This window comes from Tursiops truncatus, chromosome 10 (genome assembly GCF_011762595.2).
Source record: "Tursiops truncatus isolate mTurTru1 chromosome 10, mTurTru1.mat.Y, whole genome shotgun sequence".
In the NCBI taxonomy this organism is placed as follows: Eukaryota; Metazoa; Chordata; class Mammalia; order Artiodactyla; family Delphinidae; genus Tursiops; species Tursiops truncatus.
Window position 1 is genome coordinate 28,523,287 of NC_047043.1, and position 27,906 is coordinate 28,551,192.

The 27,906-nt window shown below is 41.0% G+C and overlaps 1 protein-coding gene across 1 annotated transcript; it reads right to left on the bottom strand.

The window, feature by feature from the left end:
* MEP1A (meprin A subunit alpha) lies at positions 1-27,316 on the bottom strand. The gene is given in 14 exon segments (XM_073810647.1): positions 1-348; positions 2,522-2,822; positions 3,789-3,962; positions 6,323-6,796; positions 8,212-8,427; positions 12,342-12,491; positions 13,251-13,472; positions 17,878-18,053; positions 20,531-20,648; positions 22,610-22,685; positions 23,192-23,232; positions 26,833-26,883; positions 26,977-27,007; positions 27,009-27,316. Coding segments are annotated over 14 exon segments (2,412 nt in total). The 5' UTR covers positions 27,225-27,316; the 3' UTR covers positions 1-182.
* Positions 27,317-27,906: the final 590 nt, after the last annotated feature.

The window sequence follows — 27,906 nt, forward strand, 5'->3', positions numbered from 1 at the left end:
ATACATTTGGAGCACAGAGCAGGGTAAGAGAACCATGTGAGGGTGGGGACAGGAAAACCATAAGGGTCACACAAGAGGCTGGAGGCAAAGCAAGGCCGATAGAAGCTGCTCCAAACTGCAATGAGCACGGGAAGGAAAGGGAGGGTCCAAGGGCTGGAGGTGCTTCTGCAGTCTAGTTGATGTCAGCGGGCATCACTGCCTGGCCTTTGGCGAAGGATGGAGAGGATGGTGAAGGTCAATAAAACCATGCTGGCTGCGCCTCCGATCATCAGGCCCAGGAGGCTGCCGTGCACCTGCACGGCCTGACATCGCTCCCCAGTGTAGAAGAAGGCGTGGCCAGAGACGCACCTGGGGAGACAGGACACAGGGGCGTGTGGGAACCACCTGAGCCCCAAGGGCTTCCTGACAACAAGACCAACACAGCAACAATGGCAGGGGACACTCAGCAGTTACACGCACCTGGCCTCGTTCAAAGTGCTTTACGCAAGTCAATTAATTTAATCCTGGAACAACCCTTTGAGGTGGTGGTTATTACCAGGCCATTCTCATCATCCTTATCTTTCAGAAAAGTTAGATAATTTGCTCAAGGCCATGCAGTTAGTAAGTGTCTCACTCTTGAAGTCTAATCTCTGAAGGTCTGTCTCCAGACCCTGTCCTCTTGGCTACCATATGCAAAGTTCAGGAGGAAGGTTTGGGACACTTAAAGAATGTGTTTCCTGACACACAGTAGTGATGGTTCAGCAAACTCCACCAACGGCTGCTGAAATTAGTGGGTGAGGGTTTGAGGAAAGGCAAGATGTCTGCATGGCCTCCGAGTGTCTCTCCCAAGACGTGTGTTAATTAAAGAGTGAGGAATGGTAACTTCTCAGGAGACAGGGCTGGCAGACACCCTCTTGGCCAGATGACAAGGTTAACATCACCGGTAATAACACATATTGACATCCGGTACCCCTCACATGACACACTGAGAAGGTCATATCACGTCTTGGTTCTTACCCAAAATGTACAACCTCAATATAATCATGAGAAGACATCAGATAAACTCAAATTGAGGAACAATTTGTAAAACAACTGATCAATGCTCTTCAAAAGTATCAAGATAATGAAAGACAAGACCAAGGACCAGCTCAGGATTGAAGGAGCTAAGGAGACATGAAAACTACATGGAACACGGGGTCCTGAATTGGATCCTGGAACAGAAAAAGTGTATTGGTGGAAAAACTGGGGAAATCTGGATAAGATGTATCGTTTAGTGAATACTATTTTTAATAGTATTTACCTTTGTTAATGCCCATTTCTTGCCTTTGCTAATGTACGATGGTTATGTAATATGTTGACTTTAGGGTATGGGGAACTCTGCTGCATTTTTGAAGTGTATCTGTAAATCTAAAATTATTTCAAAATAAAAGTTTAAAAAAGAAAGAACATAGTGGAGATCAAAAAGAGCTGAGAAGAAATGTAGGTGTTTTGGGCCAAGCAGACCGGCTCCCACATCTGCTACTATTCTATCAAATGAAACTGATGCTTCTGTCATCACATACATCCTTTTAGGAAATATTTTATGCAAATAACAAACATTATAAAAAGAACTATTAAATATAGCAAACTGTGCTGACAGACAGACCTGGATGGCAAGTCTAAGCTCCAGCACTTACCATCTGGGTAATTTCAGACAAATTACTTACTTCTCTAAGCTTCAAATTTCTTATGCCCTAAACGGGGATAAGAAGGGCCTTTATGTCACAGGGTGGCTATGAGGAATAATTTAGATCATGAATGCATACTGCTCAGGGGAGCATGTGACACAGAGCAAGCAGCCCCCAAATATCAGATATTCTTCTTCTTCTTATTGAAAACATAAATATGATAATAGTACAATTGCACTAATGGACAATAGAAATAATAATTAATAACAATAATAACATTTGCAGTCAGGGAAGGTTTAAGCTTGGTCCTGAGTCCCTGTGGTGGAGCCTTGATGCTAAAAGCTCTGGGTCGGGACTTCCCTGGTGGTGCAGTGGATAAGACTCCCTGCTCCCATTGCAGGGGGCCCAGGTTTGGGCCCACATGCATGCCACTAGATCCCACATGCATGCCACTAAGAGTTCACATGCCATAACTAAGGAGTCTGAAAGCTTCAACTAAGGAGCCCATCTCCCACAACTAAGACCCGCTACAACCGAATAAATATTAAAAAAAAAAAAAAAAAGCTCTGGGTCATTTTTGAGCCCTGCAGTGGAGTTCAAAGTGCCAACAACATTCAAGATGCTGTTGACAGTGTCCCAGAGGTAGCAAAGGGATACACGTGAAGAGACAGGAGATTTGGGACTCTTCTGCTCTGGCAGGACCCCTGCTCTGCCCTCTGATTCCAGGCACGGCATTGTGGAGTCAAGGACCGACACGGTTGACCATCTGATGGCGTGGATGCCCTGACCTGAGACACGTGCCTTTTAGCAGGGTAAGCAGACATAGGGCTCCCCTCTGCCGGCCTACACCTGCCGCCCCAGGCCACAGAGCCTACCTGCAGCTCGCCATCCCCTTCACGTTCACACAGATGCCTTCGTTTTGACAAGGGTTCGGGTCACATGGGTCTCTGAAGTACTGGGGCCAGTTGTGGTCCTCCATGGGGCCCGTGTTGTCCACCGACCGCTTCTGTCGGCTGCGATGCCCCTGGTCCAGGCTGCCCAGTAGGTCTTTCTCTAAGGAGGCCTTTCCCGAACCTTCTTCTGAAGCCGGCTGCTCCTGGCCTTGGAGAACGAGGCTTTGGGGGACCAGCCTGCTGTCTTCAATGTGAACTTCAGTCTGCTCAAGGTGGGTGATATCTTGAGGAAAGAGACAAAGCGTGGTGAGGAAGATAGATGATTAAATCAGACAACAATTCACTTCCACTCCTGGAGAAAGCTCCCTGGGCTGCCTCCACCCCTCTGGGTCATCACCTTAGTGATGAAAAGCGGCTTTGAATCCAGCGGATTTTCATAATGCCAACTATTTTATAGATGGATTATTTTTTATTGAAGTATAGTTGGCTTAAAATATTATATTCGTTTTAAGGTGTATAAATAGTCATTTGACATTTTTATAGATTACACGTCCTACAAAGTTATTATAAAGTATTGACTATATTCCCTGTGCTGTACATTCCACCTTTGTAACTTATTTCATACATAGTAGTTTGTACCTCTTAATCCCCTGCCCCTATTTTGTCCCTACCCCTACCCCTTTCCCCTCTGGTAACCACTAGTTTGTTCTCTGTATCTGTGAGTCTGTTTTGTTATAGTTGTTCATTTGCTTTGTTTTTCAGATTCCACATGTAAGTAAAAACATACAGTATTTGCCTTTATCTATCTCACGTATTTCACGAAGCATAACGCCCCTCAGGTCCATCCATGCTGTTGGACATGGCAAGATTTCATTCTTTTTTTGCCATGTTTATGTTTAAAGTAGTCCAATCACGATTTTATTTATTTAACTTGAGAAGAGAAGCATAAAGTGAGTATGAATAGACTGATTGAAACTAAATTGAAGTCAGCCAACTGTCACATTTGATAAGTTATACAAAAAGGTGACACTAAAATTTTAGTTTCTCCCCAGGACAGTTAAAATCGAGATGGGAGTCCTTCAATAAAAGAGCACAATGTGGTTCTCTTAGAGCACATCTTTTTTTTTTTTTTTAACCTAGTCCCCCCCAAAGATCCCCACCTTCCATGAGATGCTTTAAAAAAATCCACGTAAAGTCAATAGAACACCCAGAACACAGGATTATTGATTCAGGAAAACCAGCAAAATACCTTCAAAGTCCACAAACAAGATAAGGTCGTCATTTTTAAGGTAACTCCTCCTTTTCAGCATTTGGTGGGAGATGATAGCACCCCAGCCCCAGTCGATGCTTCTAAAACAGGCACAGCTCTTGTCATAGGACCCCACGACAGACGGCCTGTCCCAGATGACGGAGCCATTCACTGCTGCAAAGTTACAGGTTACAGAAAATCACATTATCGCTTTACTTTTCACTTTCCATCTGTCTTTAATGAGTATAGAGAGCTTTTTTTTAATTGAAGTATGGTTGATTAACAATGTGTTAATTTCTGCTGTACGGCAAAGTGATTCAGTTATATGTATATATACATTTTTTTACTATTCTTTTCCATTATGGTTTATCATAGGATATTGAATATAGTTCTCTGTGCTGTACAGTAGGACCTTGTTGTTTACCCATAAGAGCTTTGTTAATCAGAAAAAATGTGTTGGAAAAATATCAGGTTATTTACTCTTTCCAGGAGAATTATGCTGGAGAGGGTGTGGAGAAAAGGGAACCCTCTTGCACTGTTGGTGGGAATGTAAATTGATACAGCCTCTATGGAGAACAGTATGGAGGTTCCTTAAAAAAACTAAAATAGAATTACCATATGATCCAGCAATCCCACTACTGGGCATATACCCTAAGAAAGCCATAATTCAAAAAGACATATGCACCCCAATGTTCATTGCAGCACTATTTACAATAGCCAGGTCATGGAAGCAACCTAAATGCCCATCGACAGACGAATGGGTAAAGAAGATGTGGTACATATATACAATGGAATATTACTCAGCCATAAAAAGGAACGAAATGGGGTCATTTGTTGAGATGTGGACGGATCTAGAGACTGTCATACATAGTTAAGTAAGTCAGAAAGAGAAAAACAAATATCGTATATTAACGCATGTATGTGGAACCTAGAAAAATGGTACAGATGAACCGGTTTGCAGGGCAGAAGTTGAGACACAGATGTAGAGAACAAACATATGGACACCAAGGGGGGAAAACCGCGGTGGGGTGGGGATGGTGGTGTGCTGAATTGGGCGATTGGGATTGACATGTATACACTGATGTATATAAAATTGATGACTGATAAGAACCTGCAGTACAAACAAACAAACAAACAAAACAACTTATACTAAACTTTCTTTGGGTTATTTGTATGGAAATATGTTAATATAAATGTTTCGGACATTACATGAAATTTCTAAAAATCTTGTATGTTCTGGTGCAGTAAGTCATAATTCTAGTTATTACTTTAAAATGTGTATCTCAGAAATAACTAAATTTCCTTGGCAATTGCATTATTATGAACTTTCGTCAAATCTTTAACCGTGGTCATTTTTAAGTCTTTTGTCATTTACAGACAGGTCTGGGTGTACTCTGATGCTTTTGCAAAAATGTTCCTATAAAAGGTTTTCATCTTCAAGGAATTCATGGAAAAGACTGACAAGTACAGGTTTCTGGTAACTGACTATACTGCTGAACTGAATGAATAAGCATTTTCAGAACTCTAATGGAAAACTGATGAATTCATAAAAGTGCTAACAAAAGATCAAGTTAAAAAAAATTAATTACATGGGACTGAGTGAATTGATGAGGATGATTATAATTTTTGTAACTTTCTGTTTGAATAATAAACCCCCCCAAAAAAACCCCTGAGAATTGGGAGGGGGGTGGAGCAGCGAACCACCCCTGTGAAGGGTCATTGCCCACTACTGAGTAACTTTTCAATGAAGGGGAAGAGAGAGCTATAGCTTCTTCCTTTTAAGGCTTAAGTCTCTTCTTTTGAAAAAAAAAAATAGTTTGCCTGTTCCTTTATTCATGCAAGTTTGTTTCATGGACCTACTGACAATGAGTAATATTCCAGGACTCAGTGCATTAGTTTTGCACAGAGCCTCACAAATTCTGAGTATTTGAAAGTGATTAGCTGGATCTGTCTTCTCGGACTGAGCTCAGTGAGGCAGGGACTGGCTGGTTTGCTTGTACTCTAAGGGACTGGCACAGAGCTTGGCACCTTGCAAGCCCTTACTTAGATGCTTGATGGATGAATTCAGGAAAGAGAGAGAGATAAGATGACACTGAAAATTTTCACTTACATAGAAAACAAACTTCTGGTTACCAAAGCGGAAAGGGGGTGGGAGGGATAAATTAGGAGTTTGGGATCAGCAGATACAAACTACTGTATATAAAATAGATAAACAACAAAGTCCTATTGAATGGCACAAGGAACTGTATTCAATAGCCTGTAATAAACCATAATGGAAAAGAATATGAAAAAGAATAAATATGTATATCTGAATCACTTTGCTGTACAGCAGAAACTAACACAACATTGTAAATCAACTACACTTCAATGAAAGAAAAAAGAAACAAGGACATTTTAACTTAATGCTCCAACATGACATTGCTGTAGATGTGCCCAAGGAGGAAATGTGAGGGGAAAGTTAATCTCTCCTGTACAGATGAGAACTGTGTCTGTTGGCCCTTCCAGGTGGAGGGGCAGGTCTTCTAACCACCTACCTGTAGACGTCTGGGACTTGGAGGTAGTGAACACCATGCTGGAGGACATTCTCTTCCTGACATCGGGTTCCTGGTCGAGTATTGTCATTATCACCTGTCTGTTCTCCACTGGCCACTCCAGGACAGCATCATTCTCTCCACTACACAGATGAAAGGCAAGTCCCAAGTACCCAGAGCTCCTGGAGGTCGTTCTGCCATGAGGGTACAAGGTCAACCCCAAACCGTAGCCCTCTGAATTGTAGAATCGAGGGCTCTGAAGCTTGTCCCCTTTGACTGCGTTCTGCAGGACTTGAGAGAATTTCCGGACCGTCCAAACCCCTGCGGGGCATGGGGTTTCTGTCAAAGTGATGTCATCCAGGGAAATTCCCCCACTCAAGTTCTGGGGGTCACCCTTTGTGCCCTGGAAAATGTAGCGAAACTTCTTTTCCTCTCTTAGTGTAACATGGGCAATTTTCCAATTTTGGTCCAAATCTCCTGAGGACAGAGAATAAAATTGGTGACAACTGTGACTAACATTTTTGGAGCACTTGCTTGGAACCTCGTACTGTGGCAGGTGCTTTACATGAGCGATCTCATGTAATCTTCACAACAAACACAGGAGAGAACTGCTATAAACTTGTTAAGGAACTTTTCCAAAGTCATATATCTAGTATGGGAAAATCGCTAAAAAAGAAAAAAAAAAAAAAGACACACTCTGATTTATCATAAAAGTCTTAATCATGAATTTGTTTTCCATTATTATTCCATTCTGCAGGTTCTGGGCTTTCCCCTGGGTTTGTTGGTATAAATGCACCCCACCCCCTTAATGTTAGCACTGAATGCACAAGTATTGGGCTGAACCGTATAAAACAGACCTTTGATAAGTTAAAGGTCAAACAATGGCAATTTCATATGTCCATATTTATAATCCTTGGTAACACAGCAAATTCTCAACTCTTAAAGGGCACCTAGCTGTCATCCCTCTATTTGATAAAGATGCTCTGTAAATTTCAGCCAGAAAAGTGAACCCCTCAAAACCATTATTTGTAGTATTTTCTACCCACAGAGTGACCTGGGTAGAGACAATTTGGGCCCCCGTTCTTCTGAGTAGCCTTTACTAAGGAAGCCTCCACCCTTCAAGAGCAGCAGCTTCTTCTAGAAGTACACAAAGAATGCTTCCTTTATCCCATTTTAATTGAGAAATTCTTTGTTGAATGGAAAACTAGAAAAACATGTCTCTCCTTTTCTATTTATGAACGAACCACCACCATAATCAAAGAATGTAAGTACTTAGCTTTTATAACCCTGGATCTTGATTTTCAGTCAGATTACTCTCACAACCAACTAACTACCTTAGCATTTTAAGGTTTTCATGATCTTCTTATCGAAATACATAAAGTATCACTAAGGAATATATAAGTGATCTTAGTGAAGTTAATGTATACAAGTCACTTGCTTGCCACCAACTTCACAAGTGGGTTTCAAGTTACCTCAGTGTATTAAATAGTGGTATCAATCAGTTTGCTGAAACAGAGGCAGCTTCCCTTTTACCTTCCAATCTCCGCCTTTGAATCACCAATTTTCTCTATTCTGTCTTTCTCCAAAGCTCTAGTGAAAACTAGATTTTTATATTCTGATTGGCCTTCTTTTTTCTTTCCCTGATTGGCCTCTTTCAATAGTATATTTCAGGCTCACCTGAACCCGCAATTTCTGAACGGTTAAAACATCCATTGAGTGGTTAAAACATGCCAGGCATTATGCATTTCAAAGAGGCAGAAGGGAGGTGGAGGAAAGGAAGGAAGAGGAGACAGAGGGGGAGGAGGGTGAAAGGGAGAGGGAGGGGAAGGAGGAGAAAAAGCACAATCCCAAATATGAAGCCCAATCAGTCCTTGCAGGATGCCTTTAAGTACCTTGAAAGGTCTTCACCTTGACCAGCTTGCGAACGTTGCCCGTACCGTCATCCCTCCTGACCCAGATGGTGAGTCTGTCTGAAGGGCTTCCTGTCATTTTATAGAAAAACTGCAGGCATTGCTGCTTCCTCTTTGGGTAAAGAATCCGAGACTCCAACAGGGCTGCCTCCTCTGCTATCCCCAAGCTGGTACTGAAGTACATGAAGTAGCCGGCACCTATGGAGAGAGGACCCTAAAGTCCCACCTCTGGCCACAAATACCCCAGGGTGCCCTCAGCCCAGGCAAAGTGAAACAGTGAGCAACAGCCATCAACCATGCAACAAAGGCTAGAACTCTTCTGGGGAAAATAAAAAGGTTGTTTGTCAGTAAATATTCTGTCTGTCTCCACGGACAGAATTGCTGGTCAAAGTCACAGCTCTCCACTGCCTCTTCTGATTGCCTTTGTTCCCAAGGTTGTGAAACGTACACCTCTGACTTAAGGAAATACAGACTTTAAGCAAAGTTGATGGAATCTAGTGTCTGTGAGATGAATTCCATTTTCTTCATTAACTTTGTTGTTTAGAGATTCAATCCAAGGAAAAGCGATGGCCTCCTAGCTATATAAGAAACTGTGGGATTCAAAGTTTTAGGAATTGAATTTTAAATATTCACAATGAGAAGGGTTCAGTTTCATCCTTTTGTAGCCTAATAACTGGGTGTACTATCAGTGGTAAAGAATCAACTTTACTGTGTCCTAAGAAGAGGCATTCAAGGCACATTAGGGACCAACTGAGGCTTTCTCCTGAATGTAAAGAAAGCCTTGGAGGAACACTAAGAAAGAGGGGAGAAAGGGTCTACATTTATGCCAGAGGCTGGGTTTGCCCAACTCATGTATCTCAAAATTCTCTCCCCTAAAACAAGCAGGTGGCTAAACAAATACATCACTTGGAAAACCAGCACACTTTTTCAAAGGCAAGGACAATGAACAATTCTTGCATATAAAGAAGTCATCTAGGGCTTCCCTGGTGGTGCAGTGGTTGAGAATCCACCTGCCAATGCAGGGGACACAGGTTCGAGCCCTGGTCCGGGAAGATCCCACATGCCGCGCAGCGACTGGGTCCATGAGCCCCAACTACGGAGCCTGCGCGCGTCTGGAGCCTGTGCTCCACAACAAGAGAGGCCGCGATAGTGAGAGGCCCGCGCACCGCGATGAAGAGTGGCCCCCGCTCGCCGCAACTAGAGAAAGCCCTCGTGCAGAAATGAAGACCCAACACAGCCATAAATAAATATAAAAATAAATAAATAAAAACGTTACCATTCTTTAAAAAAAAGAAGTCATCTAAACTTACTCCAATACTCAACCTCTTACCAAATGCTCCACTCAAAACATTTCATCAAGTAAAAATGAAGTGGGCATCTACAGTTCCAGGTACTTTGACAGTATGAGTCCTTGCCTCATCTTGCCTCACATATGGGGCATGAGCAAGGATGTTTAAATAAGCTTTCCACAAAGCTGAAAAATACCATATGTCTTTAATATATCATCAGGGTAAATTATATTTGCCGGTATGTTCTTCTCAATACTTTATCTTACTAGCCTTAGACTTCTGTGTCGTGAATTGCTGAGGGCTTGGGTTAGGGTAAACAAGAGCTCACAGGGCTAAGAAGGTCTCCTGGTTATCCTTGCTCAGGAATTCCACCAGTTGAGGTCAGAAGTATGAAGTGCAAGCCCAATAACTCAAGCTGAGGAGTCAGGAGACCTGAATTCTTGCCCTAGAGCTGCCAGTAACTGGGTATTCATTCATCCCTCTGGGATTCAAGTGGGAAGTGGCTTCTATCCTTCGAGCTCTTTGAGTGTATGCATCTACCTGAATAAGGCAGCGCTCTCTAGCAAAGGAAACCCCGTCCCATTATCTGCCTCCTGTGGAAGAAGCATAATGGCTGGTCAAGTTAACCTGAGAAAGCTTTTCTAGTTACCTCTCTGGGCTGTGGTCCTTTCCTTTCCTACTAAAATGCTAGAATATTCTTTCAGCAGATTCCTCTCACACGGAGATCACCTTTCTGTTTAGCTGGAACTTGCACATTAGCCTAGCAGCAAACCCACAGGAGAGATTAGATTAGAGGCTATGATGGAAATTTAAAGAGAACTTCAGGCGTAGATCACCCTTTGGACACTGGAGATTATATGTTTAATAATCTGATGTGTAACAGAGACTTTCGCCCTTTGCCAAGGCGCGAGGAAGAGTGGCAATCGTTGACAACCTCCGACATTCTCCCTGGTGGCCTGGCATCTGGGTGATAAGCTGGGTCTCTTCCGTGAAGGAACTCTTACCAACTCTCACACAGGCGTGGACTAAGGGACTTGATGATAGTCCAATCTTTAAAAGGCTATTATAATCTATAACCCTGCCTGCTTCCAAATAGGGTTGGTACAATTTCAATGACAAGCACATAATAAAAGGGTGTTAAGATAGAAATTGAAAAATAAATAGAACCTCTGGAAAGAAAGGGACGATGGGGGAAATAAGTAGGGAGTCAGGCTGCTGGTCTGCCTTGGAAGATTCTAGACGCATTATCTCTTTCCAAGCTCGCTGTGAAGGATCAATAGCTTGATGGTCAGAGAGGCTTACAAAAAGCCAAAAGACTTAAACAGCAACAACAACAAAAACAACTTCCTGGGGTCACAATTAGCAAGTGGTGGAGCCAGATTTTAAACCCAGGTCTCTCCTGACTTTATGGCTTTTTCACTGCACAAACCATGTACAGGAACTGTCTGAAGCTGTTATCCAATATGGCAGCTACCAAACGTATATGGTGACGGAGCACTTGAACTGTGGCCCGTCCAAACTGAGATTTGCTGTAAGGATAAAATATACACCAGATTTCAAATACCTACTGTAAAGAAGTGTGAAGTATCTCATTAATAGTTTTTATATTGATTGCACATTGAAATGTTAAGATTTTGGATCTATTGGGTTAAGTATATTACTAAAGAGAATTTCCCTCATTTCTTTTTTATGTGACTGTTAGAAAATTTTACATTACATATGTGGTGCGCACTGTAGTTCCACCGGAGGACGCTGCTGTTAGAGACATTGCCCTAATTTACAAAGTCATATATATATATATTTGGCTGCACTGGGTCCTTGTTGCTGCTCGCAGGCTTTCTCTAGTTGTGGCGAGCGGGGGCTATTCTTTGTTACAGTGTGCAGGTTTCTCGTTGCAGTGGCCCCTCTTGTTGTGGAGCATGGGGTCTATGCAGGTGGGCTCAGTAGTTGTGGCTCATGGGCTCTAGAGCAAATGCTCAGTAGTTGTGGCACACGGGCTTAGCTGCTCTGCGGCATGTGGGATTTCTCCAGACCAGGGATCGAACCCGTGTCCCCTGCATTGGCAGGCTGATTCCTAACCACTGCACCACCAGGGAAGTCCTACAAAGTCATATATTTTTTAAAATTAAAAAAAAATTTTATTGAAGTATAGTTGATTTACAGTGTCGTTGTTAGTTTTAGGTATACAGCACAGAGATTCAGATAGATAGATAGATAGATAGATAGATAGATAGATAGATAGATAGATAGATATAGATATTCCTTTTCAGACTCTTTTCCCTTATAGGTTATTACAAAATATTGAGTACAGTTTCCTGTGTTACACACACTCTATATAAACTAGATAACCAACAAGTACAAATTCATATCAACCATTATGTCTGTATCAGTTTTGTCATCACTTAAATGAACGTTTCTTTTGCATGCCCAGAACCTGGATGCTTTTTATTGTGTTAATAATAAAGATATGTCAGGCTTCCCTGGTGGCGCAGTGGTTGAGAGTCCGCCTGCCGATGCAGGGGACACAGGTTCGTGCCCCGGTCTGGGAAGATCCCATATGCTGCGGAGCAGCTGGGCCCATGAGCCATGGCCGCTGAGCCTGCACATCCGGAGCCTGTGCTCCGCAACGGGAGAGGCCACAACAGTGAGAGGCCCGCATACCGCAAAAATAATAATAATAAAGATATGAGAAATGGTTTTTGTCCTCACTCAGAGTTCCAGGTTTGATAACTAGCATTCCAGCTGAGGCCAAACATGCCAGCTGCCATTTCCCCTTGAACCTGGAGAACCTCCATAATGTACCCTCTTGCTGCCTTCACTGACCTGTGCATCGTCCCTCCAAGGTGTGATCCGCTTGTCCAGGCTGAGTGCTGTCCCCATGGACCCAGTCAGCAGTATCTCTGGTACTCTGAATCATCCCACAGATGTTTGCCTTCTCGAAATCACAGTGGTCCAAAAGGGTGTGAGTTGTGGCTGCAAATGATATTTTTGTCACCTGGTTAAAAATTTAAGGTCTCTCATGTCAAATACCTAATGGCTAAGGCTACTAAGATGTCATTGTTCTAGCAGGATCATGAACCTTTCGTCGTCTTGATTTTTCTCAATTGTAAGTCCTACCATCGTGCATTAGATAGCAGAACCTGCCAACACATATGCAGCCCTACACACTTCACAGAGTCAAACTATAAAAAGGCTTACCATCATGCTTTTCTGTAAATGCCAACCATCGACTCCTTTAGATCAAGAATGAGGTACCTATTATGCTGGGCTTTGTTCTTAGTAGATCTTCTCTACATACATATTGAACAGGATTAAAGAATGTGTCTCTGAAGACCAATGGGGCCATTTTAGAAAACATCCCATCTCTGAGCATTAGAGGACTCCAGGAACCACTAACCTGGACAAAGAATTTAAGATACAAAATACTTTCAAGCCTATAACTATCTTGGGCTTTACATAAGGATGCTCCCTTCAAAGGGAAGCTGAAGAAGTTGGACAATTCCAGCTCCTTACATTGGCCCAATAGTTTCACTTTACAGAACACAAACACATAATTGATTTTCATGACCATCTTGTGGGGTAGGTGTTACAATTTTTTCTAAGGATAGGGAAACTAATGTCCTTAATGAAATGGACAAATTAACAAAATTAACAAATTAACACAAAGGAAAATGTACAGGAGTCCCGTAAGGTCAGGGGGGTTACCCAGTCCTCAGACCCAGAGGTACTCACTGCAGTTGTACATTCTGTTCAGCCTCTCCAAATCGATATCACTGAAATCCAGGCGCTGCCCAATGATGGAGTTAAACTCAGGGATCTTGGCTGTGATGGTGGGGACACTAGCATTCTTGTTAAATGAGAGAGGCTCATAGTGCATCAAAGACTCGTAATCATAGGGTGTGTTGAGGTCTGTGATGAAGTTGTCATCGTAGGTGTTAAAGTTGTGCTGATAACCTGTCAAGGAGGGAATCCACAGGCCCTGATCAGTCATGTCATTTCCCCATCCTACCCTCTTTGACTAGATACTCAAGCAGAGACCAAAATAAGGGAGAGGGGGCAGAATAATGCATCTTTGATCTAAATATATATACATATTTAACATATTTTATAATTTGCACAATGTATATAAAATTAATATATATCAATGTTCACTAATAACATTGTAAAGTACTAATATATTATATAATAGTACATACAATTATTATAATGGATATTAAATAGAGAAAGCCTGTGGGCAGCAACAAAGACTCAACACGGCCAAAAATAAATAAATAAAATTAATAAATTTTTTAAAAAGTAAGAGGAAGCTGGTTTGAGTGGGAAAGAGTCATGAGCTGGGGCCACCTTGTCCAGGTCAGGAGAACTGATTCTGAGAATCTTTCCCTAACTCCTTGTTCAGTAAAATTGTGTGGTAGCTTGAAACTGGCATAGTAATTAAATAAATGGGTAAATACTCCCAAAGAGAAAAAAAATACATGTTATAATTAATAATAAATATATACATATTATTAAATATGTGCATAATATATACATATATTATAATGTAATGTAAATATACAATGCATGTTATTAAATGTATATTTAAATCAAAGATTCATTTTTATACATATAAATAAATAAATAAATGTGTGTGTGTGTATGTATGAGGATTTAAGAAAGAGAAGATAAGATATCGAAGTGGAGGCAGGTATTCCTCATGGTAGGAAAAGGAATTTTTGAACTCAGGAAAATATTCAGGATTGATCCATCTTGCTAACAGCCAAGTACCTCATCCACCAAGAGCTGTACCTGGCCAGCTCTCCAACAATTTAGGAAAAAGAAATCTAACGGGCAGAAGGAAAGTTTAGCACCTGGCGAGAAAGTGGCGTCCTGTCAATCAAGGCTCACACTCTCCTGTTCTAGAAATGGCCCCATGGTGAGAAAAACAGAATAGGAAGAAAACTGACTTTCCTTTCAAAATAGAAAATGAAAATATTTTAAATGAGATTAGCATAAGTAAGAGAATATGCCCTGCAATGTGAAATGCTGAAAGGAGAAACCACCCAGATACTCTTTTAATCCAGCAGCCATCAGGAATTTACTGGTTCAGCTGCAATAATGGGAAGTTCACGGTTTTTAATTCCCTTCTTAGGAAGTGATAGAAAAACTGAATGAGAATACTCATAACTCTCCCAGTCAAAACTTCCCACCTTCATCATCTCTTTCTCCCTTTCTAGCTTCCCATCCAACTGTTTTTAATAATTAGAAGAAAATGTGACCAGCTTTCAAAGACATCCACTCAGGTACACTCAGGATTGGAGAAGTGTGGTACAGCCTGGCAGTGGTCCCCAGATGCTTTTGGAAAAGCCCATGAACCCCTTTGATCAGAACTTGTTTTAACTATAAAATGACAATACTGATGTTACATCCTCCCAACTCACAGGGGTTTTATGGGGACTTAATCCAAGAGGGATCGAAGCATTTTCAAAGTTGGTACAGAACTGCAAGAAGTAAATAACCCCAACAGGGAAGGAGGAGAGTCACTCCTTCCAGAGCATGTGGTCTTCAGATGGCCGTTAAGGGGGCAAAATTATAAAAAGCATTTAGGGGGTGTGAGGACTTGGGCGTGGGTCTGGGGTCTCCTGGTAACTCTCAGTGGTATCTTAAGCAAGGCACTTTCAACTCACTGGCTGCTTTCCTTAACTTGCAATAAAATCATCAGGTTAAAATAGATAGTTTTATTCTTTATTATCCAAGGATACTTATCAGAATGCTTTACCAAATAAATGTTTTTAATACATTTTAAAATTTAACTCAACACATTTTTGTCATGTCTACTATTTACTGGGAGCTGTGCTAGGTGGGTGGTGGTCCCTGGCAGTGACTAGGACAGGCACGGTCCTTCAGGGAACTCACAGCCGAGAGGCTGAAGAGGAAGTGATCTTGTAAACCAGAGCTCATGGGCAAAACTTTTGTGTAAAGGGTCAGATAGAAAATGCTTTTGGCTTTGCAAGATGTATGGTCTCTGTCACAACTACTCAACTCTGCTGTTACAGCACAAAACCAGCCATAGGCAGTATGTAAACAAATGGGCACGGCTATGTTCCAATAAAGCTTTATTTACAAAAGCAAACAGATATGGCCCACAGACTGTAGTCTGTAGACCCCCTGCTAGACTTCAGAAGTGTTTTGCTTAATAAAAGAAAACAGATCCAGAAAACACAATTCTGACTTCAGAAACAGAGATGGATCTGGGGAGAGAACTATATGGCCAATAGAGTATCTTCCTAGGTTAAATAATAAGATTGCCATCAACTGAAGATGAGATGCAATAATGTCATAAATTACCCTGAGCAATAATACTGCCCTTGCTTATGATCTAAATTGGATTTGATGTCTCATTTGAGGAGAGTTCTCCAGTGATTGCAAGCAGTTTAGATATATGAAATTACACCTAATGAAAACACAGACAGGAGATGAGCAAACATGGTGAGTCATTTATGCTCAACCCAAAACTGAGCATGTCTGCAAATTATCCTTGTAAGTGTACAGGCTCCCTCTGAGAAAGGGGACCTCATATGGTCTAAAACGATCTTAAAAGCACCGAGCATTGTGTTCTTCAAGACTTAAAAATGCAAATGTTTTCTGCTTCCTCATGTCATTTTCAGCAGAGTTAAGTATATAAGAGAAAGTAAGAAATTCAGGCCTCTCGCAAATTCAGACGAAGTCTAATACTGCCCGGAGCCTCACAAGCAGAGATTCGGTCCTTTGACCTGCACTCTTCTGGCGTATCTACACAGACCCAGATATAAGGCAATTACCCCTGGGAGACAAAATATACTGTTTTTGATCTATTATTTCATACTTGGGTGAATACTGTCTAGAACTTCTCTAGATTGTATCGGGGGACAAAGAAGAATATTACTTGGCCTCTAGCTCAGTGGTTGAATGGTAGGATGGGTGGGAGTATAGGTGTGGGTCCAATCCTGGTAACAGATTAGGCTTTTACAAACCACATAGTTTCCCCTCCTCCCACCAATACTCCACATTCATGAAATATCAGAATAGGAGGTGCCGGGAGGGACACAGATTGAGAAACCCCAGAGGTGATTTCGATAGGATTAGCCATCTGTACCCCTGCCTCCTGTGAGATCCACGGTTACAGCTGACTCCAAGACGAGCCAGTTCTGGCAGAAGTCTTTTGGAGACTACTATTTAATTGTAAAGTATGGCCAGTTCTTCCAAGTCCCTAAAATTATTAGAGATGCACTGCAGTCTGTGAACTCATACGTTAAACTGGGATCTAAATGAAACAGATAATTACGAGGCAACGATTTGCTTCATGAAAACCATGTGTGGTCATAGTTAAGGCACTTCCAATACATTAAAGTTTCATTAAGCTATCACTGCCAAAAATGATGCTTTTCCACTTCCTGAACTAATTCCTAATCAAACACGAGGTGTTGGGACTTCCCTGGTGGTCCTGTGGTGGTTAAGATTTCACCTTCCAATGCAGGGGGTGCAGGTTTGATCCCTGGTCAGGGAGCTAAGATCCCCCATGCCTCATGGCCAAAAAAACCAAAACATAAAACAGAAGCAATATTGTAACAAATTCAATAAAGACTTTAAAATCGAAAGAATCTTTTTAAAAAAACTAGGTGTTTTCAGAAACACAGCATGGAATGTCCATTGGTAAACTGAGTTATAACATCTTCATCAGAATTTTTAGAATAACTGCATAATCATATGTGAAATAAAACTGTGTTATCCTTTATGGGTTGGGGGCAGAAGGAAAGAGGTGCTTAGAAAGGAGAAAGAAAAGACTTGTGCATTTTGATGAATCAGAAAGACTATTAGCTAGAATTAACACAATTGGGAGTGCAAATTCAGATGAAAGGTGGTTTTGGTTTTTGCTGTAGTTGTTTTGTTTTTAAGCACCTATTGTTGATTTGGTAAAGCACCAAAAAAAATTCTGGAGTATGTCTTCGGATTATCATACAGTCAACTAAACCTCATGTAGTTTTCTACACAAGATTTCACATGCAGAAAAAGGACCCTGACATCCTCAGGGACCTAATTCATTTTACTCACTAAGACAGGAGAATAGAATTTTAGATAGATTTTCAACAAAAACACTGAAACAAAGCAAGAGCTTTTGATGATCAGTTAAGCCTACATTTAGTTAACCACCATTCGCCTTTCCCTGAGACACTTATATGGGATCAGTTGTGATCAGATGAGCACAGCCTACAGCAGAGGCCATATTTTGTGTTCCTCCTGGAGAAATTGAAGCTCCCATTCATACATAGGTTTGGCCTGGTCATCCCAGGGTTGGGCTGAGCAAGTGATAAAGATAATAGCACCTTGGGTTCATACACACCTGGAAGAATTTCATCCCACCAGATCTTCACATAATCATCCCGGTCCGTCCTTGACTGCTCATGGTAGAACCCCAGAGCATGCAGGATCTCATGTTCAATGATAGCCTTATAGTCGCATCCCTGGCCAATGGAAAGGTTCTGTCCTACGTGTCGGTCGCCAACCTCAGACCAGCACCTTTAAAGAGAAGAAAGAAATTTTCTTCTAGAGAATTCTTAAGCAGCTGTAATTCATAGGATTCCAAAACACAAATTAGGTTAGGTTTGAAGAAATTTAGGTTTGATTTCAAAAAGAAACTACTGATACCATTCTCATCAACATAGGGCACTGGTGAAAAAAGCAACATTCCCTGGAGAGAATATTATGCAGGCTTTAAAAGTGATAGGCCATTATAAAAGTACGCCTACATACTCAGAGGCAAATCAATCCTAATAATGCATCAGGTAAAAAGAAGTAAAAATTGGCATTTTTCTTCACCTTCACAAACCCATGGGGCATTCCAAAGAACAACACTATTGCTTCTATACCACAAAGCTGTCTGAGCAGTGGCTGTGGTTGATTTATGTCTTCTCCTTTACATTTTCATGACTTTTCAAATTTCCTATAATGAGCAGGCATATATTTTATGATCATAAAAAAGAACCTCATTAAAAATGCAAGTTAATCAAGTTCATTTCTTGGGGTATTACCCAATCTGCAGCATTATGACAACACACAGCAGGTGGCCTAACTTATGACTGAAGGGCTCCAGGCAAGAAGGACCCATAAATTCCCTCAGAAAATAGTGGACTCAGGACCTGCTAGCAGATACTCTAAATTCCTCGTGTGCAGCCTCTTTCCCTCTTTTTCCCAATTATTTTTGTCTTTTCTCGTACATCTGATTTTCCACCTCAACAAGGATCTATACCTTAACCAACGCTCAACAGAATAAGAGATCTGACAATAGTTTAAATGCCACCAGTGAATTGTGAGTTCCTTGGTGACAATCACATTAAATTACTTGCCACTGTTTTCCCAAGACTGCTAACATCATATAAGTTCAAATGCTAATAGGCTTGATTTCTACTCAGAGATAGACCTTAGTTATTTTCTAACAACTTTATTAAGGTATAATTGACATACCATAAAATTCACCAATCTTAAGTGTACAATTCAATGATCTTTAGTTAATGTACTGAGTTGTGCAAACATCACCATTATCACCTTGCCTGACGGTAGCATTTTATTACCAATTCAGAGTTAACTCTGCAAAATATCCACAATCCAGAGGGAGCATTTATTATTTATCTTTTTTTTAACATCCCTCCCCAAAGGAAAGGTGTAAGTTGCAAAATACGGTAACTCCACCACTCTGTAAATCTTTGACCTTGTCCTTCTGAAAGAGCCCAGTTAACCTCCAGCTTCAGAGGACCAGGATCCTGAAGGGTTTGGGGCGCTTTGGGCCAGCCCCTTTCCTGGACCCTCTTCCTCCCTTTTCCTCTCCCCTAACTTAAGTGTAATAGAGACATCTCCCGACCACAGGCAATAAGAGTCCCCCGAATTCGGGTTTTCTCTCTCTTTCCACCTCCCATTTGCCCTTCCCTTTCCTCTACCTCTCCATCCTTCTCCTTTCTTCATCTCTCTGCCACTCAGCTTGGCTCTGCCTGAATCTTCACTTCACACTATGTCCTGCTTCTGCGGTCACCATAGCATACTAGACCTATTCACTTGTTATTACTCCACCACCCCTACTTGCCAAGCTTACACCTTTTGAGGTCTAAGACTCTTCTCGAGGAGCTAAAGCATGTGCTAACTTCCTTCTTTACGTCTGTTACCCATCCGTGATTAACAAAATCCCCACCTTCAGAACTAGACAACGAAATCCAGGCAACACCTAGAGGCCATGTTGGGAACTGCAGTGTGAAGAGATACCTCCAGCTGGGTCTTGAAGACACAGACCTACAGGGTCACGGCAGATGGTGGCTTTGCTTCGCAACTTCATCTAGCTCAGACTGGTTGATATACGCACCGCTGAAGACAAATGTCTTCTTTCTTGATATACCATTTATTTCTTCTTAGAAATAAGTAACTCTGAAAAGCAAATCTACATCTAGAACTTTTCAAAGAGGTCCAGCCATCAGAGTACTATACTTTAAAACAGAGCCATTAAAAGGATGCATTTTATACTTTAATAAACTTGACAAAAAAAAAAAAAGGGGCTTCCGTGGTGGCGCAGTGGTTGGGAGTCCGCCTGCCGATGCAGGGAACGCGGGTTCGTGCCCCGGTCCGGGAGGATCCCACATGCCGTGGAGCGGCTGAGCCCGTGAGCCACGGCCGCTGAGCCTGCGTGTCCGAAGCCTGTGCTCCGCAGCGGGAGAGGCCACAACAGTGAGAGGCCCGAGTACCAGAAAAAAAAAAGGACTGTAATTTAAAGCATAACCTCAACCCAGGAAAAGAACTGAGATGAGTCTCCCTGGTTCCCCGAGGTTTCCAAACAATTCATTCTCTACAGAGCTCATTAAAAATGTGATGCCACTTTAAAAAATTCACAGTGAAAGATTTGAGTTTGCTTTTAGTTTCTTTCCAATTTCTTCTTTTAGCCTTTGAAAGAGATGTGTCAGTTTTTATAACCAAAGGACATGTGATTTTCACACTCTGTAAAATTTCATACTAACCCATCAAACTGCTGAAAGATGATGTACGAGCTCTCTCCTTCATAGGGCTTGAAATCCACACAGGACTTGAGGCGGAACATTTCAAAGGCATAGAGAATAGCTCCTTTGGCATTCAGTGCTGCAGAAATCAATAAAAATATCAATGAGCCTTAGCTAGCTCTTGGATAATATATATAACCTATGAACATAGAAAATCACGCCACCACATGAAATCCACTGGGGGCCATGACAGATTTTTTTTTTTATAGTAAATAGATCCCTTGAAAACTAAAACTGACACATTATTTGTGGATATAAACACTAAGTGCATATGTTAAATACATAATGTATATATATCTACAAAATAAGAATACACTTACGTATGTGTGGCTGAACAAAATCATAACTTCCCCACTTTCTCCCTTTCATTATCCCCCATTTAAGCAGAAGTTCTGAGCACCTTCCCTCAGGAGAGCCGCACGGCAGAGCACAAGACAGAAGTGATTCAAGCCACTTCTGTCTTCTGGATAAAGTACTTTGGAGAGCATTGGGAAAGGGATTCCTTCCCCCAATCTAAAAAGTCACCACTCTTGCTAGAGGAAGAGAGCAGAGCTTACAGAGGTTTATGGCTCCTGAAAGCATAAGAAGTATGTGTAATATTTATGCTGCTTCCCTGTAGGACCCCCAATAGATGGCAAGCCTAGATAGGCAGCTCTGCAGGCAGCCTTAGAAAAGAGTTCTGTAACCCAAGTTTGGAACCAAAGCAGCAGAAGCCTTAGGGACCTATAGATGCCTATTAGTAACCTTTGTGGATCAATGACCAAAGATCAAATATCATTCCTTTTGCCTAATCTGCACGTGTACATACCTTGGTATTGCATAAGACAAGGATGGGTGGGGGAGATACTCCAAAGGAAAGGAGATTGTTTCTTACCGTGTGTGTGTGTGTGTGTGTGTGTGTGTGTGTGTGTGTGTGTGTGTGTGGTTTTTAATCCCGTCAACTTGTTGGAGGTAGGTCTCTAAGTTACAACTTAAGCTAAGTTCTATAAAATTAAATTACATTCTTGCACATTTGATTTTCAGCATTCTCTCAAAGAGTTTCTAATTCTTGGCACTTTACCACATACTTATCTCATATTTTTAAAATTAATGTTTCTTAAATCATGTCCCAGTAAATAGGGATGCTCCTTGAATTTCCAAGTGCCCTGTCAAACACTGGGGAAAAACAACTCAGCTCAATTTTCCATAAAATAACTGAGAAAAACAGCACTTGTTACTACGTAGCTTTTCTCCAGAAAAGGCATGGGAGGCAGCACTGATAAAAAGTGATGGAAAATTCTTGAAACATAATCTATGTCTCCTGACAAGGGGAGCAGCACAGCAGCTCATTAAGACTGAGCAACATTGTCCTAGCTTCCCCTCTCCTCTTGCCCATCCACAGAGGATGGGCCTCCCAGACAGGCACTGCATCATGGTGGCTGCTGAGCTGTCAGTCAGGGGCTTGATGTCGGCCAGTGTCCACGCGTGGCTTCTAATATTTATTTATTTCCACCAATTACTATTTTCAACAATGAACAAAATGCAACTGATTTCAGTCCTTTATATTAAGAGAGAGAAAAGAATAGAAAATTTTAATACAGAGGAACAAGGACAATGAAATATAGTCTTTTCTATTTCTCAAAAGGGTGACATGTTTGTCTTGCAACAGAAAGGGAAGAAATCAATATATTGAAACTAGTATCCTGGTACCATATTTAGATTCAACCTAAACAAACTGTTATTGCAAGTGCACATTTTTCATTGCTATGATGTCAAATTATATTTAATTTTTGTTCTTTGTGTTGCTCTTGGTCTGATTAACATGTTAGTGTGTTCTGCATTTTAAAAATCATTATTTGATACTCTGTATCTCAGACTGGTTAAGCAGCATGGGTTCAGATGTAATGTCATGCCTCTCATACCGTGCGGTAAAGAACTGTCAGAGCTTAGAAACCCTTTTATACGTTGGTAGTTACCCCAAGTCTGAAGCTGATGATCAGGAGGAGAGGTGAGACAGAAGAATTCAACTCAAAACTCGTAATGAAGAACAATTAATATTACCCAGATTGTCGGCCAGGATGTAAGGGATGGGGAACTTCCACCTGGCGCTGGGGTCTCTCAGGCCATTTCTGGAATTCTGCAGAAATAAAGGCAAAGGTGACTGGACAGTTGGTCTCCTTGGCTTCCCCCTTCTCTAAACTCTCACACCACTAACAATCTGTCACACAATTCAAACAGTTTAGTCAACTTATCTTCTGATTATATTGTAAAATCAATAGAAGTTCATTACAGACATTTTAGAAAATTCCAGAGAAATTTTTGAGAACCAAATAAAGGTGACCTACAATTCCTCAAAACTGAAATAGCCACTTTCAATATGGTGGTGGATTTCCTTCTCTCTCATGCTTCACTTATTAGGAAAATTGGATGGACAAGCAATTTAATAATTATAGACTGTCTTGTACTGTTCGCTAATGTTTTTGTCTGTTTTTGTTTACCAGCAACCACAGTGGAAGTCTTTGTGGGTACAGATTATAGATGAGATTTTTTCATCTCAGTGGCTGGACACAGAGCAGAAGCTCACCATCCTATGACACAGCCAGTCCTGGGGGGAATGTTATTGTGTTCCTAGCAGGTACTCACCTGTAGAAAAATGTCCCCCTGAAAGAGGTCCAAGCCTGCCGCTAGACATGGATTTTAAAAAAAGAAATATTTGAATGAGAATTACTAAAAGGGATCTCTCAAAATAAAATGAATCTTTTCTATTGTAAGTCTTTAGTTGTTAATCTTTATGTGGTGAAACGCTTTTGAAACAATGCAAAAGTTTCTTCTAATTGAACAAATGTAAATAGTCAATAAATATCAGATATTGTCACATTCTCTATTGTCATTTTTGGAACAAGAAACCTAGAGGGCATTATGCTTAGTGAAATAAGTCAGACAGAGAAAGACAAGTACTCTATGCTATCACTTATATGTGGAATCTAAAATATAAAACAAACAAGTGAATATAACAAAACAGAAATAGATATAGAGAACAAACTAGTGGTTACCAGTGGCAATAGGGAAGGGGGTTGGGAAGGGCAAGATAGGGGTAGAAGATTAAGAGGTACAAACTACTATGTATAAAATAAATAAACTACTAGGATATATTATACAGCACAGAGAATATAGTCAATATTTTATAATGACTGTAAATGGAGTATACCTTTGAAGATATTGAATCACTCTGTTGTACACCTGAAACTAATATTATGGTGTAAATCAACTATACTTCAATTAAAAAAAAGAAAAGAAATCTTGTCCAAGAATCTTAAAAGTAAGAGACAAGTTAGAAGGAATCTTTTTGGTCATTGACTTCATTGACTTCGAAACTCTTACACTTTGGGGGTTGAAATGGGACTTCCTGAGACAGGAAATGAGGTACCAGGTGGTCAGCAGCTGAGTGAGCTATAGTTTCCCACTTCCCGTCCAGGGTCCTTTCTGCTATTGTACTATCCTTCTTCCCCACCCTAGCTAAATGGGTTGATTTTGCTCTTCCCCATGAAAAAACAATGGTGTCCTCCAAAGCCAAGCTCAGGGTGCTGCCCTGATAATAAAGAAGACCTGGCAAGTATGGGTAGATCCATTCAAAACCATGGCTCCAAACATCTGCTGTCAGGACCTTAGCAGAATATACTTTCTCCCTGATGGCATTGGTAAGATCCTTAAAAGGGACGATCCTGGTGGGAAAACTAAGGGCATTTAAAAGAATGTCACTTCTTATTACAGCCCTAAAGTTTGACAAGCATCCTTCCCTTGAAAACACAGACTACTTCAGACAGAATCATCAGATCATACTTCATTCTGAGAACAGCCCCTGATTTACAGCTGGAAAATCACACTAGAGGATAATCACCACAACTTCACATGGAATCAGTGGTCTCATTTGGCAAAGCTTACAGCTCATTCAGGAGCTGGGTTCAGGCTCTGTAATGACACCGTGGAGGTGTTATTATGATGAGGCTTCCTGGTTGTGCTTGTTAATGACTAACTAAGGCTGTCCCTGAATCACTCCCTCCCTCATGCCCATATTTCCTAGATTTACTTAACCTCAGGACCATAACCTAGTCATATAACAGCACAATTAAACAACAACAAACAGCAGTGATGCCACTGCCTCAGAGGCAGCAGGACCCAGGTTTTGAATTGCCTTTTCAGCAGGGCTACTATGTGCTGGTCCATCCATACTCTTGCCTAGGCCGGTCCTGGGCAAAATTATGCATTTCTTGACCCCTGGCCTGGATGAGGGAAGGGCTCTTCCAGAGCAATGTGAAGAAGCCTACTGGGACCTTGGCCCCAAGGGCTGGTCAGCATGGATGGGGTCACAGAGGAGTGAGAGAGTGCAGTAGGAGAATTTCACCAAGAAGTACAGATCCATTGAAAGCAAGCCCCAGCCTGTTCACTACCCAGTTTGTTCATGAAACATATACTTATTAAGTGCTTAATGTGTCCTGTGCCTTGTTCTAGATGCTGGGGATATAGTGGAGAACAAAACAAAGCACTCGGGGAGATGACATTCTTGATTGGAGAGGAAGGGGATACAAATAAATAAATAAATGTAAAGTATGGCTGATGGTGAAAAGCATAATTGAAAAAAAAACCCTGTAAAACAGAGTAAGAAGGAAAAGAGTGCTGAGGTGAAGGAGGGTTGATATTCATAAATGGTGGTCAGGGAAGGCCTGCCTGAGGAGGTGGCATTTACGCAGAAATCTAGTGGAGTGGGGAGTGAAGGAAGGGAATTGAAGGCAGGGGCAACAGCAAATAGAAACATCCTGGGGCAGGAAAGCCTTGATGGTTTAGAGCAGCCTTAATAGGGGGGAAATAAATCTAATCTCATTGGTGTTGAATCCTCTGGGGGATTCTGATGCTAAAGTTTGAGAAGCACTGCTCTAAAACCTCAAGGCTTTCCTGCCTCAGGACCTTTAAGATACAGCAGATCCTCTGAATTACAGACACCTTGACTGCCTGACTTTAAAGAGAGAGGGCTTGATGCCTGGCTCTGAAGTCTTGAGACCCATGCACCCATTTACTTTCCTAAGTGATTTCTACTTTACCCCTGCAATCATTCTCAAGGTTTTCCAACTAAATATCACCTAGACTGGCTTCCCTGTAAATGGGACAAAGCCAGAGGAATTTACCCCTAAGGTATGGGATTTTTTAGTTTTACATTCTTCATATAGGACTGAGCTATTAAGCTATGAGTCACAAGACCTGGAGGTGAGCTCTCACTGCCATCTGTGGTCTTGGGTGAGTCAACTTGACCCAAAGGAGCCTCCTGTTCCTTCCTGCAAAATGAAAATAGCACTCACCCCATTACAGATTTTTTTTTTTTTGCGGTACGCGGGCCTCTCACTGTTGTAGCCTCTCCCGTTGCGGAGCACAGGCTCCGGATGCGCAGGCTCAGCAGCCATGGCTCACAGGCCCAGCCGCTCCGCGGCATGTGGGATCTTCCCGGACCGGGGAACGAACCCGCGTCCCCTGCATCGGCAGGTGGACTCTCAACCACTGCGCCACCAGGGAAGCCCCCCATTACAGAATCTGACAAATAAATATGCAATTGGAAATGAAAGCTTTTGTAAACTATAAGGTACTTATGATCAGAAATATGGAACCTCTGTTTCCCACCAATTCTAACCAAAGATACCCAGAATGTCACAGCTCCTCCCCCATTTTAGAGACAGGACGAGAGAGAAAAGAGAGACGATTACTTGGCATCTCTCTCCTCTCAGTAATGGATGAGACCAATGGATTTCTTCAAGGAATGTTTTTGTGGACAAGATGTCGAAACAGAGACACTTCACACTCCTCTCCAAGTCCCAAGCAAACAGTTGTTAGTGAATATGATGGGCCAGTAAAGGGACTGGGGTTTTTTCCCCACTAAATATAACCAAAGGCATATTCCTTACATTTTTCTTTAGCAAGCAAAATAATCATCCATTTTCCCTTCTTTTTTCTTTTTTCAAAATGAAAACTGGAAGAATAAATTTTTTACCAACAAAAATCTTGTTATATATTTCTAGATCCGCTGAGCACTCACTAGTTCTAGAAAATTTGGTCTAACCATTATTCTCCTTCCACATTTCCATTTTCAGAAACTCTGCAAATTCTAATGAGGCACGAATGAAGAGTTCTCTCCTACAGTTACCCAATACCATACTACGAAGGTTAAGAGATTTTCAGCAATTCTATCACAGGATTTTAAATTATTTAAAGGCATTAATGATGGCAGAAATTGCACCCACCTAAATTGATTTCTGAAATAGCCTTCTGTTCATCAAACTCTCCATCATGTACTGTTAAAAGTGGGGGAAAATATTGTTACCAGTATTGCTGAACAAAAGAGAGAAAGTTCAGAAAACACTCTATACATTTCAATTAGTTCTTACCATTTCCTTTAGAAAGATGCTTAATCTGAAAAGAAATAAAGATACAGTAAATGGATAACATACACTACAATGAATATTTCTAAATACCATGAAGAACAGAACCTACTTACCGATACAGCTGCTATGTGGGCAAAAAACAAGATGAAAGAGAGAATGCAAGCAGATCTCGTCCAAATCATTTTTGCAAGTGAACAGATTTTAGCAAAGACACCTTGTGATAAGTACTTGGACCTTGCTCTGGCTGTCATATTAGAAACTTTGACCCTTACATGTGTTCTGTAGCATTTTCTGAAGCATTGAAGTCGTCAAAGAAAATGTCTTTGCCCCATTTGAGGACAGATACTAAGTTTAACAGAAAAGCTCAGGTTCCAGAGACCAGGGAAAAGTTTGAAAAAGTTAATATTGAGATAAGCATATAAAAATAAATGACATTCCTGTACACTAGCAATAACTGTTCACACAATATAGTAGGTAAAGGAGCCATTTCACAATAGAAATAAAAATAATCTATAAAATGATCATAAATTACGTAAATCTAATAAAAATGAACTAGTTATATGTAAATGTTATAAAGCAATCAACAAAAAAATAAAAGAGCTATCTATACATACACACATATACATATATATTTATATATATGAGATATTCATTGATGGGAAGACAGTATAATAAAGATGGTCATTATTTTGATATTAGTCTATATATTCAATGTTATTCTAATAAAAATCTTTTTTAAATTTTTAATTGAAGTATAGTTGATTTACAATGTCATGTTAGTTTCAAGTGTACAGCACAGTGATTCAGTTACACATATATATATCTTTTTTAGATTCTTTTCCGATATAGGTTTTTACAAAATATTGAGTATAGACCCTATGCTATACAGTAGGTCCTTGTTTGTTATCTATTTTATATATAGTAATGTGTATA